The sequence below is a fragment of the Orbicella faveolata genome, unplaced genomic scaffold, assembly GCF_042242905.1.
Source record: "Orbicella faveolata isolate gen_17 unplaced genomic scaffold, um_ofav_v1 contig_24, whole genome shotgun sequence".
In the NCBI taxonomy this organism is placed as follows: domain Eukaryota; kingdom Metazoa; phylum Cnidaria; class Anthozoa; order Scleractinia; family Merulinidae; genus Orbicella; species Orbicella faveolata.
In genome coordinates, this window is record NW_028301552.1 from 17375647 (window position 1) to 17395841 (window position 20195).

Genomic DNA, 20195 nt, shown 5'->3' on the forward strand with positions numbered 1-20195 from the left:
GATGAGTAAGGATGTTTATACTCTAATCGCCCTGAAACGATTATAAAATATTTTAAAATTAATCTTAATGAACACAAACACAGCATCCGGAGGGTGGGGGGCATCTCGTTTATTGATGCAGGATACAGCGAGCATTATATCATTATAAAGAAAATACAGCAGTGAATAAACGGAAAAATTAAAAAGCAAAGTTGAAAGAGATACCTTCCGGTGGCTCTTGCATAACTTACAAATTCTTAAATAACCTACTAGGCCCTCAGGGATTTACGCCTAAAATACTTCTACAGTTAACATGATTCATACATAGTGAACATACTCCAGTGTAATATTAGCGAAGCGTTACAAAATATATTTTAACATCCTTACTCATCTTTTTGCCTTTGCCTTAAAATGTATCAAATTTGGCCTAAAGTGTTGATTATCAGTAGCTTGTTCCTGTAATGGAAGGATAGCTAAATAAGACAATAAGGAAGACTAATATAAAGTCAGATGAATGAAGTCTTTAATAGTACTTGTCTCAAATGACAATTCTTAGTGCAAGAGAGGAGTATTAACCCTTTGAAAACTGATTGAGAGGTGGCATAAAAAATTAGTGGCAGGAAAAGGGCTACAGAAAGAGCAACAAAATGAGGTGGTAAAGTCAAACTTCCTGCACACTCTCCATCTCAACTTGATTGGACCCATTATTTAAACCGTTACGTTAAGAATATCAAAGCAAAAGTCTAAGGATGATTATGAAGAAACAAAAACAATCAACGACACAACTATTGTGTTGTAACCAAAGAGATGGTGATGAATTCTCAATTCTGCCGAGGGAACTATCCAGTATTCACTTTCATAAATAATGCCAGATGCTTTGCCGGAAACTGAAACAGACCTCTTGTAGTAACGTAACAGAAAAGTGCCGTACTTACTACACTCACTATGAAACCTGATTAAACCCTGTTAGTTAAGTGCAAACAGAAAGGGTCACGAAGCTGTTAAGCTGTTCAAAAAAAGCAACCCTTACCATCAGGGAGTGCGGAAATATAGCGATACTTCAGTTTATCCCGTTAATAGGAGACCGTTACAAAAAATGCTCGAATGAAATATTCATGCCTGCAATCTGGCTCACACTGTGGAGTTTCCGCTCGCAGGTTTACGTTGGAATATTTATCCCCAATACCTCGATCAAAATGTCCAAGATTTAGAAGTAGGGCAACTGGAACTTTTTCTTAGATGTTGGAACGTGAAATATGCAGGAAGTTTACAAAACTTTACAAACGCATCCCGCTCATGGAAGTCCGCCATGTTTGTTTTCCACAAACCAGTACTTAGTCTTGCTCGGCCAAATTTCTTAACTAGGGCGATCATAGAAACTCGGTTCCAGGCCTCGCTGCTTGCCCCCCCTCCCCTTCCCTGCTCCTGATGATACAACTTGCGTTTAAATGATGTGCTTTCGACCAATTAGGAAGGAGTATTTGAGATGGCAGTAGTGTGAGGCGGGAGAACGCCTGACATATCTGTCTGCAGCCATTAATTTTCTGTTACTTAGAGGCGAAAGAATGTCTCATCACAGGATCAAACAACAGAAAAGAAAATAAGGTTTGGGGGACAGATTTCAGAAATTATGAATGTTAATGACACAGGCAGTGAAGATATACTAAAGCAGACATATCAGAGAATAAAAGCAAAAAAAAGTGGGTCAGTTGCTCTACAACAAGGAGAACGGCATCTCTTGAAAGAAGTGATCGGTACGTCATCAGCTTTATGATAGCTGTGACAAGGAAATCTTTACAAAATAACTGTTTGCCAGTGTGTCACAAGTTGCCTTTGTCATAGAACTATGTATGTATCAGCTGAAGGGTAAAGCGTTAGAAGTAAAATGCTTTGGTCAAATTTACCTCCTTACACTATTTGTTAATTTTTCAGTTTCATACGAACACAGCTGGAACGTCACAATCAGCAATTTAAGTTCTACAACAGTCAATGTCAGCTGGTTGCCTTTGAATAGCAGCAGCTTAAATTCCACTGACATATATGGTTATGTAGCTGTTTGCTTGCACAGTGTTAGCAGTGACATTCTTCTGTTGAGTGTAGAAAATGCTTTATCTTCCAATACCATGGTGCGCAATCTGAAATCCTACAGAAAGTACAAAGTCAAGGTTGTTGCTATCCTCAAAGATCGAGTGACTGGTGTAATAACCTTGAAAAGCAGTGAAGAAACTGACATACATACCAAAGAGGGTGGTAAGTAATTTTAATATTGCCAAGTTTTTGTATTTAAATTACGGGTACAATTAATTCCAATTATCCTCTGAAAAACGGTAAGTGAAGCACACGGGAAGAAAAAGGTGCAATGGGCAAAAATACGATACTATACTGAACTGAAAGAAATGTTATTTATGCCCTGAGTGGGATTTGAACACACGTTCCAGGCCCTATTAATCAGTCGGGTGAGATCACCACTACGCTATCAGGACTAATAGAACATCCTTAAAACACAACTAATTGTTTAAGTATTGAAGGGAGAATCCGTGAACCTCTCTGGCAAGTATTTCATCTTTCAATGCGATGACACTAGATTGACATTAGTTTTACCACGAATCACGAAGGTTTCAGAATGAGATGAATCACGAAGGTTTCAGAATGAGAACAATTTTAGTCGTTTTTACTCAGAAAATGTCAATTTCTGAGTAAAGGTGGGACATTGACTTTCACTCCTTTGCTCGCTCCTTCCTTCCCTCCTTCGATTCCTGTTAAGAGTGCCTGCCTGTAAAAATCAGACAAATTCTTAATTTCACGGCAAGGGTCGAAAATTCGATTTCGCTCATATTCTTATGGTAGATAGGTTAGAGCATGACAAAAACTACGGGATAGTTTTCTTGGCAAAATATCCTTTTATTTCAAAGAAATATGCAAATTACCAAATTCCGTTAAAATCGTCATTTGACGCACCATTTTATTAAGCAAGTTTGAGAGCCTCGCATGCAAAACCGCATCATTCTTCCATCTTTAAAACACTCAAATATTTTTATGCAGTGTTTAAATGTGTACTGGGTTGGTTTTAGGGAATGTTGCGTTGTCTTTTTGGGTGCAAAATAATTAAATTTCGAAGACATGTATCTCATTCACTTAAAAGTACTTCGTGTATAGAATTAATTTTCACCATGTGCGAAACCTTCAAATGGATTAAGCTTCTGGTGGTTGAATCGCAGAAGGATGATCTACAGATTCCTGTAAAAATTTCTTTGGGCAAATGATTGTGAGCGACGCGAGAGCTTTTCAAAGTACGTCAAAAATGCACATATTTGACCATCCGTCGTCAAATTTCAATTTACGGGTTAGACGTATATTTTAGCATGCGCCACATGACTTGACCTATAATAAGTTGAAATAGACACAGAGCTGATAATTTCAAAATGTTCTAACCTTATTTGTTGCAAAAGGCAGGTCCAAAGCCGATTTGACGTGTTTCTAGTCGATCTCTCACCATTCGTCGCACATAAAGCAGAAGTTTGATTTTGTTTACACAAGGTTAACGTCCGATGTACATGGCCAACTGTGAACCTATTATTGGTCGAATATCGTGAATCTGTGACCATCTGTCTGCGCATATGAACATCACTGCATCTAAGTCAAAAACGGTTGAGTCATTTGTAGATAGTTGCTTGCTTTGCACTGCGCCAAAATAATACGTTTGATCGATTGCTGACCATTGCTGATAAGCGTGTCGGCGCAGGCGCAATCTTACAGCGTTATTTATTCGTCACGCAATGCTGTCACGGCATATGCTGCACATTTTGATCTATTTTGTATAGAGCACTCTCAGGATAAATGAAACAATTTAATCATTGTTCATCTGTTTATTCATATGTATAATAACATGTGTATATTTATATAATCGTAATCTATAGTGTACGTGGCCTAGGTCCAAATCACGTTTGTTGTACGTTTTGATGTTTCAGACAACAGCTGATAAAGCTAGTGCCTGTACTCACTAGAATTTTAAAAAAAATCGCTATGAAACAAATTATAGATCAATGAAACAAGAACTAGCTGAAATAAAAATAGAAAATCGCAACGTGTCTAATTCGTGAGAAAAACAGACTAAATTTAATTAGTAATTACGTGAGTAAATAGCCCTGGCCATGCCATTTTATTTGGCGTATTTTGTTTGCCTTGTGGCGAGGCTTTGGTATGTTTGTAACAGGAAATAGAGGACTTTTGTCAATACAGTCCAAAATTATTGTCAGTAAAATATTGTAAATAAAACACCTATTGACCGGTTACCTCCGCGGCCACCATTTGTCGTTCCGATAAGGGTTTCATTATTGTCTTTACCCCTATTAAGCGGCCACCCAAAATTTAAAAACTTTGTTTTGGAAAGGGCGATGGCAGATTAGAGTCTGAAATTGAAGGTGCATGACGAGTGATAATTCAAATACACGTCGATCATGATGGTCTTGAATTGACTCCATGTTCACCAAGAAATTTATAACCCGATAGTGAAAAATTAAATATTCAAGGTACACCAACCTCTGTTTAAGCGGCTAGCCCCATTAAGCGGTCACCACCCATTTCCCCGGGGGTAGCCCACTGTATTACATGTAAACTAAAAATAATTGCACAGCGCGAAAAGACCTAGGTACGAGTTTAGCGTTACAGTATTACGCAGGGCATGTAGGTAGTGGTGGTCGAGTGAAAGATAACAACAGGGGCAATGGTAAACTATTCATTCTTCTCATTGCTTAATGTAATCTCTTCCTACTCAACACGATTGTGTGCTCCCAGTGGTTCCCAGCCTTATGGAGCCTTATGTATTAGGATAGAAATTGTCCTACCCCTGCCCCTCAAATGGGATGACAGCATTGCGTGACGAACAAGGAACCGCTGCAAGCAAGGATTCAAGCCATCAAACCATGACAATCAAAACGTAATATTTTGGTTGTAGTGCAAAGCAAGCAACTATCTACAAATGACTTAGCCGTTTTTGACTTAGATGCAGTGGTGATCATATGCATCGAAAGAGGGTCACAGATTCAAGGTGTTCGACCATTAAATAAGTTGACAGTTGGCGATGTACATCGGGCGTTGTGTAAACAAAAGCAAACTTCTGCTTTATGTGCGACGAATGGTGAGAGAAACACGTCAAATCGGCTTTGGACCTGCCTTTTACAGCACATGAGGTAAGAGCATTTCGAAATTATCAGCTCTGTGTCTATTTCAACTTAACATTGGTCAAGTCATGTGGCACATGCTAAAATATACGTCTAACCCGCAAATTGAAATTTGATGAGAGAATGGTCAAATATTTGCATTTTTGACGTACTTCGAAAAGCTCTCGCGTCGCTCACAATCATTTGCCCAAAGAAATTTTTACAGGAATCTGTAGATCATCCTTCTGCGATTCAACCACCAGAAGCTTAATCCATTTAAAGATTTCGTACATGGTGAAAATTAATTATATACACGAAGTACTTTTAAGTGAATGAGATACATGTCTTCGAAATTTAATTATTTTGCACCCAAAAAGACAACGCAACCCTCCCTAAAACCAACCCAGTACACATTTAAACATTGCACAAAAATATTTGAGTGTTTTAAAGACGGAAGAATGATGCGGTTTTGCATGCGAGGCTCTCAAACTTGTTTAATAAAAATGGTGCGTCAAATGACGATTTTAACGGAATTTGGTAATTTGCATATTTCTTTGAAATGAAAGGATGTTTTGCCAAAAAAACTATCCCGTAGTTTTTGTCATGCCCTAGCCTATCTACCATGAAAATATGAGCGAAATCGAATTTTCGACCTTTGCCGAGTTATTTTCCATTTTTATGGACAGGGACTCTTAACTTTTTAGAAACTCCACTGAGCAGTATATAAAGTGGTGGCCGTCGGTTGCCCCCAAGTTGGAAAAGATTTATTCACCAAGTGTTTTGTTTCTGTGGCAATGTTTCTTATTCGTGGATCATTTCTGCACGGTCGACAGCGCATGTTTTTTTTAGCTTGAAGTTCACACTGTTAAACCAATTCAATGCTGGTCAATAGTAATAGCGCCGCTACCGTTGATTTTTCATCGGAAAGCAAACGCTGTGTTTTGCTTAATGTATTTTAAAGCATTGAAAGGCAAAAGGCTGTGTTTCGGTAAACTTTTTTCATATCCGTTAATTAAAAAAACAAAAACTAAAAAAACAAAATTAGTTAAGCCCGTTGGGAATCGAACTCATTACCTCTCGCTTGTCGGGCGATCACCTGCTCCACTGCGCTGTTTGCATACGCAGAGGTAGCCGTGACATTCTTCCGTTGAGTGAAGAAAATGCTTCATCTTCCAATAGCGTGGTGCTCAATCTGAAACCCTAGAGCAATTACGAAGTCAAGGTTGTTGCTCTCCTGTTGGGTTTCTAGGGGATTTGCAGGCTTCCCCTGCCTTGGCACCTTTGAAAGCTCACGTTAATAACCTCCTGAGAATTTGAAATCCACTTGAACTTTTCTTTTTTTAAATCTGGTTCTAAACGTCTTTAATTTTTTCCTAAGAACGGGGTCTTAGCATACTGAAGATAATTAAAAAAAAAATTAATAAAAAAAATAAATAGGATCTCTTAGCTCGTTCTTCAGTTATAAGCACATTTTGTGTTAAAATCAAGGTTAAATAGGTTACACTGTTGAAGTTTAAAGAGAGTTTAAAACCACTTAAACCCTAAATTTTTTTAAGAAGGTCATGAAATTCTTTAATCTGCTCAGAAATGGGTCTTAACATACTCAAGAATGGGATCTCGTAGGTCGTTGTTAAGTAATAAGCATGTAATAATTTAAAATTAAGGTTACATAGGTTACACTGTTGCTTCGCTGCGAAATATTATTTTAGCACCGACTGATATAGGCTGGTAGTACATGTATCGATCAAACAACCTACATGTGTTGCTTCTTTACCACTTACCTTAATTATTCCATGGTGGCTATAGAGATTTTTGTGAATAAACGCTCGCCGCCCCCCAAATTGCAAACTATTGTTTTTCTTTTTTCAATAAGAGAGTTTTGTGTTTCACAATTGCATCAAACCAAATGTTTCTTTGTCGTTTAGTTCCTGGTTATGTTCCACGGGTGTATGGATACGATCGTGGTTCCAACTCTCTCGAGATTAACTGGTCTCCTATACCTGAAGAAGATACTCATGGAGTTCTTCTTGGCTACGTGGTGTATTTTAGACGTTATGGTTCCTACGAGAACTTCACCACTGTCAAAGTGAACGCAAGTACCCGAGTATTGAGAATTACAGGTCTCCTGGAGGCCACGAGATATGAAATCAAAGTTGCAGGTCGCACATCTGCTGGAGAGGGTCCTTTGCGTACCACATATGAGAGCACAGGTTGGTAGCTGTATAGACATGCTTAATATGTCCATTACTTAATATGTCCATTACTTAGTTTGTGTTGTATTGGTTTTGTGATCATCTATGCCTGTGCAATACAAAGCCAAAGTTAGCCCACATTATACGGAGTTCACGGGTTAAGTCCCGCTCTTCCCACTGAGTACCACTTAGTTGGAGTTGTTTCTCGGTAAACCCAAGTTCAGCTCCTCGGTCATGCTTGTAAATAGCCAACTGGTGTGCCTTCAACCTGTTGGGATTTGTAAGCTTATTATGTGTCGCTGACATATTGTTTCTTTTAGTTTAAGTGCATACCTGCGAAGTAGCTAGGTGTAGCTAAGTTGTTTAGGTGCTGTGATCTGTCTTAGAAATAAGAAAATCAACACTGTTTGGGAGGAAGGGGTAATGTTTCCAGGGCGATCGAAAACCAATCACATTGGGGGTTTTTATCAGAGAACCAATGAAATTGTTGATTACAAAATGGGACGGTATGTTGTTAAAACAGATTGCACAGTTAAGAGAGGTAAATTTCACGTCTCTCACAGTTACTTTTTCTGTAAGTCTTGTTTTTGTCACCGAAAAGGCTCTAAGGTGTTGGGAAGTGTTATGTGACAAGAAAACTTCCCCAACTCTGCAGATTTCGAGGCTTCTTATAAAATTTATACTTTCTTTTCTGAGGTCTGGTCGTTTCACCTCCAAAAGTATCTTCTCGTTTAGATGGCTTTTAAAATCGATATTACTTGGAATGTCAAAACCGAAGAAACTATAATTAATCTGATCAATGCTGGCAACAGAATAAGACCATGCTATTACATTAAATTAAATGAGTGCACAAAAATTACTCACCAATCTGCTTTCACTGTTAGCTACTATTACAGACTGCATAATTTAGCTGACTTGCCGGGAAAAGCTCCACTGAAGTTCTTACAAACAAAGCTACTGATTGAATTGTCCAAATGAAACCTTGATAAAACTAGTCTTGATATCACACTTTTTAAGGTGAAACAAATTCTTTTTTGCTGTATATTGTAACTAAACTTGTTGGATTAACCTAATCACAATGCTGGTACTTCCAGAGACTTTTAATTCACAAAAAAATAATTCATGCACGCCTTGCTTCTGGTTGCGACCACCTCTCGTAAGCGACCAGTTTTCCAAAATACCAAAAGTTTTCGGGTCAAATCACTATATTTGGAACCTCTTGTAAGCGACCACCTCTCGTAAGCGACCGCGACCACTTTTAGAGCCAAAAGTTTGAACTTTTCTTTTTTTCAACCTCCCGTGAGCGACCACTTGACAGGTAATAGAGCGAAAATTGGATAATAAGCTGTTCCAACAATAGCGCAATACTGGATAGTACAAGACACTGATATTTCTCAATGGCAAGCACAGTATTTTTTCTCGAAAGTGACTTTCGACATCAATAAAGCATTTAAAACATTGGGTAAGTCTCTGGAGTTACCATATGCCAGTAATGAAGCAAAATTTTGACCCAGTATGGTCTTTGCTCTCGTAAGCGACCATCTGCCGTAAGCACTTTTGGGAGGTTCGACTGTAGTCGTTTCTACGTTTCGCGTATCCACGACCAAAAACTATGCATCATGCTTGCTACATTAAATGAAAAATTAAAGTTCGGCTTTGGAAAGGCCACTCTTAAATGTCGCTATGGTTGGCGATTCTCTAAGCGTAAGGCCTAAGGAGTTCCATATATCTGCAGCAAAATTTATAGTGGTCCAATGCCCCCATCTTCTATGAGCCGATGATTTCCGAATATTATGCTTAGATCTAGTATTATAATTGAATAGGTTGTGTAAAGAGATTATTAATAGACTTGTAAGCGAAAATAGCGCGTTGTTCAGCCTTCGCCGTTGTAAAGGCTTCCAATGGAGCGTCACTCTTGAGAACATGTTGTTCATGATACAAGGAAGACGAGGGAAACGATTTTGTAATTGTTGCGCATTTCATTTTACAGCTTGTGGAAGGACCTTCAATGGTACTACAGGAGAAATCAATGTGATGAGAACATACTATTCAGGAAATTGTTATTGGAAAATCCAGTCACCGTCAATGAACTCAAGTATACTTCTAGTTGTTGAACATTTCCAAACGTGGCATTGCAGGTAAGAACTTTTGATTATTCCATTGTTGTCATGATCATACTCCCACGCGTTAGTACTAGTTTTAGCCGATCGCGAAGTGAATCCAAAAAAACCAGGCGAAAGCGACAGTCGTACGCTTTGTATTTAAGGTCTGTCGTACATCGTGTCACCAGAATGTTCCCTGTGGCATTAACATGAGGAAGATTTTGGTTCATGAAATTGCTTTACTTCTCTATAAGAACACAAACCTACCACAAAGCTAGACTAACATGTGATCACAAGCAAAACTAAATCAAAGTTTTCTGTGAGCAAACTCGTAAATTGAACAAACGAATTAAAATATTTTTTGGATTATGTTTAATATTATCTGGTTGAGGGAATATTGTGGTTGATTTTCATATTTAGAGTACATTTTTGTCCGAGCAGTGGTTCAGTGTTCCCTAATAAGGTACCAAAGAAACAAAGTAACATTTGGATAAGAAGGCATTACAATTGAAACGATCATGCTATTACATTTGACAAGGGTAGACGATGTCATGTGTTTCAAACATTTATCATTTTTGTTTCTGGTTCACCAAGAAATAGTTGGCAGTAAATGTGGGTGAAAAGTAAACATTGGAAATATGGAAAAATCAAGACAATACTGTCTTAATGAAAACATTAATCATTCTCTCTTCATCAAATGAGATAACTGAACAGAAATGAGTTATGGGTTTTGTTGGAAAATGGCATTTTCTGGTTCTGCTTAGAAGGACGTACATGTACAAGGACACGTTCATGACATTTCCGATGGAAGTTTCCGATGTAAAGATTCCGTGAAATGCAAAGTCTAGGCGATATTTTCATCTCAAGTTGCAACAAGGCGACCAGGAAACGAGGGTCATTTTCCTTTGTCGAGGGAAATTAGAGAAAATTAAGCAAAAAGAGAGGAGTAGACTTCCAGCTCATGTAACCAATGTAGGTATGCCGATGGTGAAGAATATAGAATGAACAAGTTGTCTAGAGTATCCACAGCAAAGAATATCTAGCTCCATTGCAGCCTTAAGTTTCATTGGCTTTAAAAACAATGAAAATAATTGGAAGATAAACTAGCCTGCGAGAGCATCCAGTTTTTTTGGCTCTTGGTTTTTTTTGCGCATGAAACAAGAGCAGAAAAAAACAGGTGCTCTTGCACGCTAAAGAAAAACACAAGCGACATGATTGAGCCACGTGTTTATGAGCTAGGCACAATTCAACTGGAAGTTCGATATTTTCGGACTTCAAATCGGATCTCTCTAGGGTCGTTCGTTTCCCGGCCGCTGGTCAAGGGGAACGAAGACTCTTGGTACGAGGTTGCTAGCCTTCCAGTGGAAACCACCAACCAGTCTGTCCGCAAGAACAATTTGTGATATCACAGGAGAGTGTCGATCTTATCTGATACTCAGTGCGTGTTTACCGACCAGTGCGTAATTTTAGCTATTTTGACCTCCAGGTTTGATTTGTAATACTTGATAAACAACTATACCGAGGCCTCGTCCACACTACACCAGAGAAATTTGAAAACGCAGCTTTATTTCTATGGGTAGCTCTTCCGTCCACAATAATTCGCCACGAAAACGGGCACTCTTCAAACGAAAACACTGTTCAAACCCCAGGAATTTGAAATCGCCGGCCTTGTGTCTTAATGTGGACGGAAAACATTTTTAAAATGGAGCTTTTCCAAAACGATGACGTCACGATTTCCTTAAACACAAATCCAAGATGACCTGTGATTGTTGCGTTTTCAAATTTCTCCAACGAAGTGTGGACGGAAAACATTGGTTATGTTTTCAGAGTAATTAACAGCCTTTTCAAATTTCTCCGGCGTAGTGTGGACGGGGCACGATTGTTTGCAGTTCCAGGGTAGCCATTCAAAGTTAACGCTTACCTAGACCAAAACATCCTGCATGAACGCCTCCAGATAGACTTGCCCCAAGTAGAGTTCTTTTTCTATAACGTGAAGTCAACTTGTTCCGCTTGCTCGGATTCGAATTTAAAATTTGTGTAAGGTTTGGCGCGAAAACATGGGTGTGACGTAATGATTCGCAGCCTACCCCTAATTCCCTGGAGTTTTTTTGAAATATTTCAGGGCGAGCGTAAGCAGAAAAATAAACCATACGCCCAGTAACCATAGCCATGTATAAGATCAGATTTCAAGACATCGTCTATTTAAAGTTGAACAAATGACGGGCCAAAATATTAAAGTATATCAACAAAAAGAACTCAAGTTGAGGTGTATTAAAACTGATAAGAAAACAAGAAATTATATTTTTTCTTTGCCGCACGACAAAAGCCGAAGAAATTGAACACGCAAAAACAAGTTAATCATTGACTTTAAAGGGCAAAACGAAACCGAAAAGAACAAAATTTCCATTCTTTTACTATAGCGGATAACATTTGAGAAAACACCGGAAAATAAAGGCGAAAAGACATATGTAAACAACAATTTAAAAACAAGAAATGAGACGATTTCTTTGTGTGCGACAAATAATACAGCGTAGTGAAAGAAAGATGAAAGTTCTAAATAAAGGAGACGACAAAAAAAAGCCAATTATTTTGAGATAAATCGTATTTCAACTGTGCTAAATTAGTGCCCACCTAGTTCTTTTCTGAGGAGTTTTGTAGTAGATGGATAAAACTCAAAAAAAAGTATTTGGACGAAGCGAATAAACTAAACAAACAGCCGCGTAGGTCGCGTAAATTAAATATGCAGAAAATACTGTTAAACCTAAAATTCCCAAAGAAAGGTAACCAAATGAAAGAAACATGACAGGAAGTTCAATAACAATAAATTTTCTTTCAAGATGAGGCAAAAAAAACAAAAACTATCTAAAAGTAAAAAAGTGTTCAAAATTTCGCAGACGTGCTTCGCTGTGTGACAGCATGTTCAAATTAATTCTTCAGGCTGAAGCGAAAGCTTGAGTTTTTGACGACGGCTTTTGTAGTCATTTTATCGCCCGTGGCTTACCACTTTTGTTTTCTAAAGTCCGGGAAGCTGCTTTAAATCCGCAAGCTGTATTCAAAACCCAGTTGAAAGCCCACTGACTTTGTAAACACAAGGTTGTATTTACCTTCAAAAGCATCCTTAATTTCCCTGTCAGAACTTTCTGGCGCCAAAACTACTGCTTTGACTCCTTTCTCGTTCAGGCTGGACACCTGGTCTTTCATCAAGGGATCAAAGGAAAAATAACAAGAGAAAGTGTCTCAACAACTTCTCTTTCAACATGTTCAAAAAGGTCCAACACAAACGGCCTAATGTGGAATGTTAAACTCTCTCCAGATCCAGTCGGTGATCGCGACGACTAATGTATCCTTCAACTCCTACATTGATTCACTCCGATTTCTTCGAAACCAAGCTTCTTGAACAAAACACCTTGTTTCAGCTTACCTGTGTTGTGTGTAGCTTGCGAAGAGCCCCGGTGCGAAACAAGTCATGAAGACCTTCCCTCAAAACAAACGTTGCGACTCTATTTGTCGACGAATGAACACGTGACCTCTAAGTTTTGAAAAAGGCACTGTCGAGCGTCAGAAAAATCCATGAATACCAAATATACTCACTGACAGTTGTTCGGTGAAGGACAAATTTAAAAAAGTCCAGAAAATTTCATTGGTTACAATGACAGGTGAAAGCTTGCATAAATTACAAGTTTATCCGTCTGTACTCTTATTGATGATGAAAATGAGCCAATCAGCGCGTGAGAAATTAGGCAGTTACTGTAAAAAAGTCAGTCTGTCAGAGCTAAATCGACTGTTTTGAATGTTTACATCTTTCGAATACTAAAAGCGGGAACGGCCTTATTCTGCCGGAAAGCCGATCGAAAACACGCAATGTCGTTTTAATTATCCCGTAAATCTGGAAACATGCAAAGTCCACAATATTGTTCAGCCATTTGAGGTCAGTAATTATCATTTGTTTGTTATTTCCACTTATAACCGGAAAAATTGCCAGTTTCAGTCTTTCACAGTCTTTCAGCCGTTTAAATAGCACGTCGAAAGATGGCATGTCGAAAGATGGCATGTCGAAAGATGGTCAAAGATATCCCCTATGCACGTAACACTGGAAGTAGATGTAAACGGAATTTGTTCCCTTTTTGCTATCAGAGGTATTATCCACTATAAAAGAATTAAAGGCTGGCTATAAGGCCAACTCGACGCGAAGCTCGATAAATTCCAGAATAATCAACAGATCTGTTCCAAATTGCGATCAGCTGAACCATGCATTCCTTGATTTCCTGTATATTGGTTGCTGGCTTCCAAAACCTATCGCGTCTGCCCGAGAACCACTAATTTATCACCAAATTTGCTTGACCTATGAGCTTCGCCATGTACTCTATTATCGATGATTTGCTTTCCTCCAAACGGTAAGTCGTGGTCATGAGTCGCGCGGTTGTTTATAAATTCGTTACAGAAACATTACGCCTGGGCTGCTTGTAGAGTTAGTCGAACAAGAAGTGCATTTTTTGTTCAGAGGGTGTTTTTCACACCTTTCTGCCTTAATTGATTATTTATCGTTGAAAATTAAAAATGTAATGTGTAATGGTAGTATATCCTGTCAAAGTTCTACAAGGCTGTAGGCTGAGTTGAATTTATTCATCAAGTTCAGAGCGGTTTTTGTGTGTTTCTCCCTGGTGTATTTAGGTATAGTTATGTTACAACTCGCAACGGCCAAAGTAGGGACCTTTGCGGTCAAGAGGAACCATTTGCAATTCTCATTCCAGGAGGCTATGCCCATGTCAGACTTTACGTGTACTATTATTATTATACGACATTGAAGGCCTTGTACTTTGTGATGAACAACACAGGCTTACATGGTAAGTTAACCGTTAGACTAACAATATACCAGGGGTATTAAAACTAACTGTTTTCAGTCTCATTTGCTCTTTTTAACGCAACACAATATGCAGAAAATACATTTTGCTACATTAAAATTTCTATGGTTTTCGACCAAAAGGAAGAGACTATTTGGAATGGAAGTATCACAAGCCTCCGGAATGCCTGTTACTTAGATGCGACCGAATATCACACGTGAAAAAAGAAGGCTGATTTAAGAAAAAAGACAAGCAACGAAAAGATACTAAGGCAGGTGTTTCAGAGAATGAAAGAGGAAAAGGTGAATTAGTTGTTCTACGACAAGAGGAGCAGTAGGTCTGTAGTCTTATGATAGCTGTGACAAGAAAATCTTCACAAAATAATCGATTGGCAATTTGTTGAAATTTATATGCAACTGCGTGTGTATCAGCTGAAGGTTGCAGTGTTTTGAACTAAAAAGTTGTGGTCAAATTACTTCCTTACACTAACAACGTGTTTCATATTTGTTGATTTTCTAGCTTCATATCAACGTGACTGGAATGTCACAGTCGGCAATATCAGTTCTACAACAGTCAATGTCAGTTGGTTGCCTTTGAATACCAGCAACTTAAATTCCACTGACGTATATGGTTATGTAGCTGTTTGCATACGCAGAGGTAGCAGTGACATTCTTCCGTTGAGTGTAGAAAATGCTTCATCTTCAAATACCGTGGTGCGCAATCTGAAACCCTACAGCAATTACGAAGTCAAGGTTGTTGCTCTCCTCAATGATCGAGTAACTAAAGTAACAACACTTAAAAGCAGCGAGAAAACTGACATACGTACGAAAGAGGGCGGTATGTAATTTTGGTATTCATAACTTATTATCTTTAAACCGCAAGTGGATCATGTTTTCTTGTAGAAGCGGTGAGCACGAAGTGAGAAAAGCCGAAGATAAAAAGGGCAGTCGGAAAAAATATTTAAACAATAGATCACCATTTTTGTGAGTTTACAGGTGTAATAATCCCACGCGTGATGTTGAGAGAACACGGGAAAAGCTTGTAAGCTTGTTAGTTGGGTTTTTAACGGAGTTGCTGGTTTCCCCCGCCTTGGCACCTTCGAAAGCCCACGTCCTAACCACGTTAATAACCTCCTGAGAAATTAAATACCACTTAAAAATTTGTTTTCTATTAAGCTTGTTCTAAAACTTTTTAATTTTCTTCTAAGAAATAGGTCTTAGAATACTGAAGAAAATATATAAAATAGGATCTCAGTCTTAGAACGTTTTAAGTTAAAATCAAGGTTAGGTAGGTTACACTGTTGCTTCGCTTTAAAATATTATTTTAACACCAACTGATATTAGCTGGTAGTACCTGTATCGATGAATCAACCCATAAGTGTTGCTTATTTTACCACTTACTTCAATTAATCCATGGTGTCTATTGAGAATTTTGTGGCTAAACGCTGACCGCTCCCCTAATTACAAACTATTGCTGTTTTTTTTTATTAAGAGAACTTTGTGTTTCACAATTGCATCAAACCAAATTTTTCTTTGTCGTTTAGTTCCTGGTTTTGTTCCATGGGTGTATGGATACGATCATGGTTCCAACTCTCTCAAGATTTACTGGTCTCCTATACCTGAAGAAGATACTCATGGAGTTCTTCTTGACTACGTCGTGTATTATAGACGTTATGGTTCCTACGAGAGCTTCACCACTGTCAAAGTGAACGCAAGTACCCGAGTATTGAGGATTACAGGTCTGTCGGAGGCCACGACTTATGAAATCAAAGTTGCAGGTCGTACAGCTGTTGGAGAGGGTCCTTTGCGTACCACATATGAGAGCACAGGTTGATAGCTGTACAGACATGTTTAATTTGTCCATTACTTAATTGTTAATTTTAGTTTGCGTTGTTTTGGCTTCGTCTTTATCTATGCCTGTGCAATATATAGCCAAAGTTAGCCCACACATACGGAGTTCACGGGCTACGTCACGCTTTTACCACTTAGTACCACTTAGCTGGAGTTCTTTCTCGGTAAACTCAAGTTCTGCCTCTCGGTCATGATTGTAAATAGCCAGCTGGTCTGCCTTCCACCTGTTAGGATTTGTAAGATTATTGTGTGTCGCTGATATATTGTTTCTTTTAGGTTAATTGGCATACCTGAGAATTAGCTTTGTGTAGCTAAGTGTTTCAGGTGCTGTGATCTGCGTAGTCTTAGAAATAAGAAAATCAACGCTGTTTGGGAGAAAGGGGGAATGTTTCCAGGGCGATCAAAAACCAATCACATTGGGGGTTTTCTTAAAGAACCAATCAAATTGTCGGTTACGAAATGGGACGGTATGTTGTTAAAACAGATTGCACAGTTTAGAGAGGTAAATTTTACGTCTCTCAGAAAGTTACTTTTTCTGTAACCCCCTCTTTTTTGTCACCAAAGAGGCTCTCAAGTGTTGGGAAGGGTTATGTGACAAGAACACTTCCCAAACTCTGCAGATTTCGAGGCCTCTTATAAAATTCATACTTTCTTTGAGATGTCTAGTTGTTTCACCTCCAAAAGTGTCTTCTCGTTTAGATGGCTTTTAAAATCGATATTACTTGGAATGTCAAAACCGAAGAAACTATAATTAATCTGATCAACGCTAGCAACAGAATAAGACCATGTTATAGCATTAGATTATTCTTATTATGAAATGAGTTCATAAAAAAATTACTCACCAATCCGCTTTCACTGTTAGGTACTATTTCAGACGGCATAATTTAGCTCTCTTGCGGAAAAAGCGCCATTGAAGTTCTTAAAAACAAAGCTACTGATCGAATTGTCCAAATCAAACCTTGATAAAACTAGGCTGAATATTCTTTTTTTGCTGAATATCATAACTAAACTTGTTGGATTAGCCTAATCACAATGCTGGTACTTGCGTGCCTATGTTTTGTCACGTTATGATCTTAGCCCATTTTGTGGGATTTCTCGTCGAGATTTGTGGTAAAACACCAGAGTTTTCTGTAGCTTGAACTGTCCTCTTCCGCCCCTTTTAAAACAATATTCAACCAGTTAAGCACAACAATCGTGTGAGAACAGACACTTCAAATGTTCAATGTCAGTCGTATTAATCTATAGCCTCACCTAAAGGGCTTGATTTAATAAAAGTGTCTGGATACATTTTTTACTGGACCATTCCAAACATTTTCGATGAACTTTTTACCAGTTGTCTCTTAATCGGATCAATATAAAAATTAAAAATAGATTGAAATTTGGGATAATATATTTCATGGCAATCGATATTTCCCTGGAAACAATAAATTCAAAAAAATATGAAAATAGATAACACATGAATTTTGGGTGAAGCAGATGTGACATACAAAAAACTAGCACAATGTATAAGCACATGGCAAATTACAGAGGTGTCAAACTCGACGAAGCGACATGCAGATAACAGCGGAAAGCATTCAGACCTATGACATCCACAAGCTTGACATACCACGGTCTAACGGCTCAACTCTACTTAAAAATTACTCCTTATAACACAACGTGAAGTGCCCTTCATAAACACAAATGAAGCAACAAAAAGGTCTAGTGACCGAACAGAGAACGACAAATTAAATGTACAAATGTCACGAACCGTAGGAGTCGTGTAGGGTAGTCAACCCCATTTTACACTTTCATTTAAAAGTTTCGTCCGAAGTATGAAGCACAAATATTATTATTATTATTATTATTATTATTATTATTTAAATATCCCAAAATGTTTTGGCAGCGCTCGAAACCCAGTGTAAAACATGTCCTGAGTGTTTTCAGCTACGTCCTTCAGTGACTTCACTAGAAGCCCGACCTGGATCCCACTGTGCTCGGTCGTGGCAGCAGAAAGCAAAACTTTAAACGCCAGTAGAAATGCGGGAATTTTATCAATCGACATAATTTTTTAGCTGACTAATGGGAAAATTAGTAGGTTTTATCAAAGGAAAAAAGTTTTTGTGGTTAGTTGTACTTTAGTAATTGTCTAAGTCTAAGTTGGAGTACCTGCAATACATTGTTTTGACATTTATTTGTAGCTTGGTTTACCCGTGTACTTGACTACGTTTTTTAAGAGTATCAATAGTATCACTTCTTTTTAACAGCTAGTGAAATAGTTGATAAGAATAAATGATAATACTAACTTTGTGTTAACAAAAAAACCTTAAATCCAAATTTTGCGGAATTCCTGGCGTTTTTGGACTTGCGCTGGATAGATTTCTCAAATTTATCACCAAGAGAGTCATCTTTTGAAAAATTTGGCCACGTTATTAAACATGCGTAAAGACTCAGTGAATTTTACAAAGTGTACGAAAATTGATGTACAAATTAAGAGAGAAATGTTTTACCAGCAAGCACTACGAGGGAAACATTTTTGGTAATTTTTGTACATTTAATTTTAGAGCTTGTGGGAGGACCTTCTGTTTTGAATTCCGCCTTTTTTTTACCTTTTGAAGTTATTGTTTTGCGTTTTGTATCAGATACTTTAGTTAGATCTCTCCTAATTAGCTTATACAATTTATAGTATTATATATTGGTGCTTTCGTTTGCTTTTTTAACAACAACAAAACATGCAAACATACAAGGTTCTTAATAATAAATAATCTTTAATGAGGAGGCCTACGTTACAAATTTATCTACAGAAGGGTCCTCTATTAGGATTAAACAAAAGCAAATCTAGTAAATATGAACTGGATTTCAATAAACTAATATATAACTATACAGAACTAAAAATATAAACGTATTAAATGATCAGAACAAAAGGAGGCAATATTAAAAAAACTATGCATTATACTTACTATATTAAACGAAAAATTAAAGTTCGGCTTTGAAAATGCCACTCTTCGCTGTCTCTATGGTTGGCGATTCTCTAAGCGTAAGGCCTAAGGAGTTCCATATATCTGCAGCAAAATTTAGAGTGGTCTAATACCGCCATCTTCTAGGAGCCGATGGTTTCCGAATATTATGCTTAGATCTAGTATTATAATTTAAACGAGTGCATAAAGAGATTTTTTAATGGTCTTGTAAGCGAAAAATAGCTCGGTGTTCTGCCCTTTGCCGTTGTAAAGGCTCCCAATGGAGCGTCGCTCTTGAGAACATGTTGTTCATCATACAAGGAAGACGAGGAAAACGATTTTGTAATTTTTGCGCATTTTATTTTACAGCTTGTGAAGGTATCTTCAATGGCACTGCAGGTGAAATCAATGCAACGAGTGCATACTATTCAGGAGATTGTTATTGGGAAATCCAGTCACCGTTGGTGAACTCAAGTATCCTTCTAGTTGTTGAACATTTCCAAACGTGGTATTGCGGGTAAGAACGTTTGATTATTCCATTGTTGTCATGATCCTACTCCCACACGTTATTACTAGTTTTAGCCGATCGCGATATGAATCCAAAAAAACCAGGCCAAAGCGACAATCGTATGCTTTGTCTTTAAGGTCTGTCGTAGATCATGTTACCAGAATGTCCCCTGCGACATTAACATGAGGAAGATTTTGGTTCACGAAATTGCTTTACTTTTCTATAAGAACACAAACCTACCACAAAGCCAGATTAACATGTGATCACAAGCAGTACTAAAAACTGACCTAAATTCACCTACGCTACCAAAATATATACGCCACGCGCAAATGCAAAAATGTACAAACTATGAAGACTATGAAAACCCAATAACGACCAATTAAGTACTTCTCGCACTTGTTTTTTTATGAGCCGTTTAGCCCTTTATTTCAAAATTGTTATTTACACTCCAGACCTACAATCATGATATTCTTTCAATCTCATCGTCCTACTTAATAAGCAAGATTCTGTGTCACACCAATGCGTCGGAATCGACGACAGGTATTTTTTCTTTGGATGGTTTCTTATCAAAACCAAGAAATGAAATTCCATTGATTTCTAGTAGACAAGCATTGCGTTCTATTGCAAACTC

General features: G+C 38.0%; 1 protein-coding gene across 2 annotated transcripts in view; it reads left to right on the plus strand.

Moving 5' to 3' along the window:
* LOC110043096 (uncharacterized) overlaps window positions 1-20195 on the plus strand; it is a 390873-nt gene that overhangs the window by 315217 nt on the left and 55461 nt on the right. For both annotated transcript variants that reach the window (XM_089292808.1, XM_089292809.1), the window contains 7 exons: window positions 1912-2229; window positions 7064-7348; window positions 9321-9468; window positions 14104-14276; window positions 14793-15110; window positions 15817-16101; window positions 19426-19573. In XM_089292808.1, the coding sequence (XP_089148934.1) occupies window positions 1912-2229; window positions 7064-7348; window positions 9321-9468; window positions 14104-14276; window positions 14793-15110; window positions 15817-16101; window positions 19426-19573 (1675 nt within the window). The remainder of the gene's footprint in view (window positions 1-1911; window positions 2230-7063; window positions 7349-9320; window positions 9469-14103; window positions 14277-14792; window positions 15111-15816; window positions 16102-19425; window positions 19574-20195) is intronic.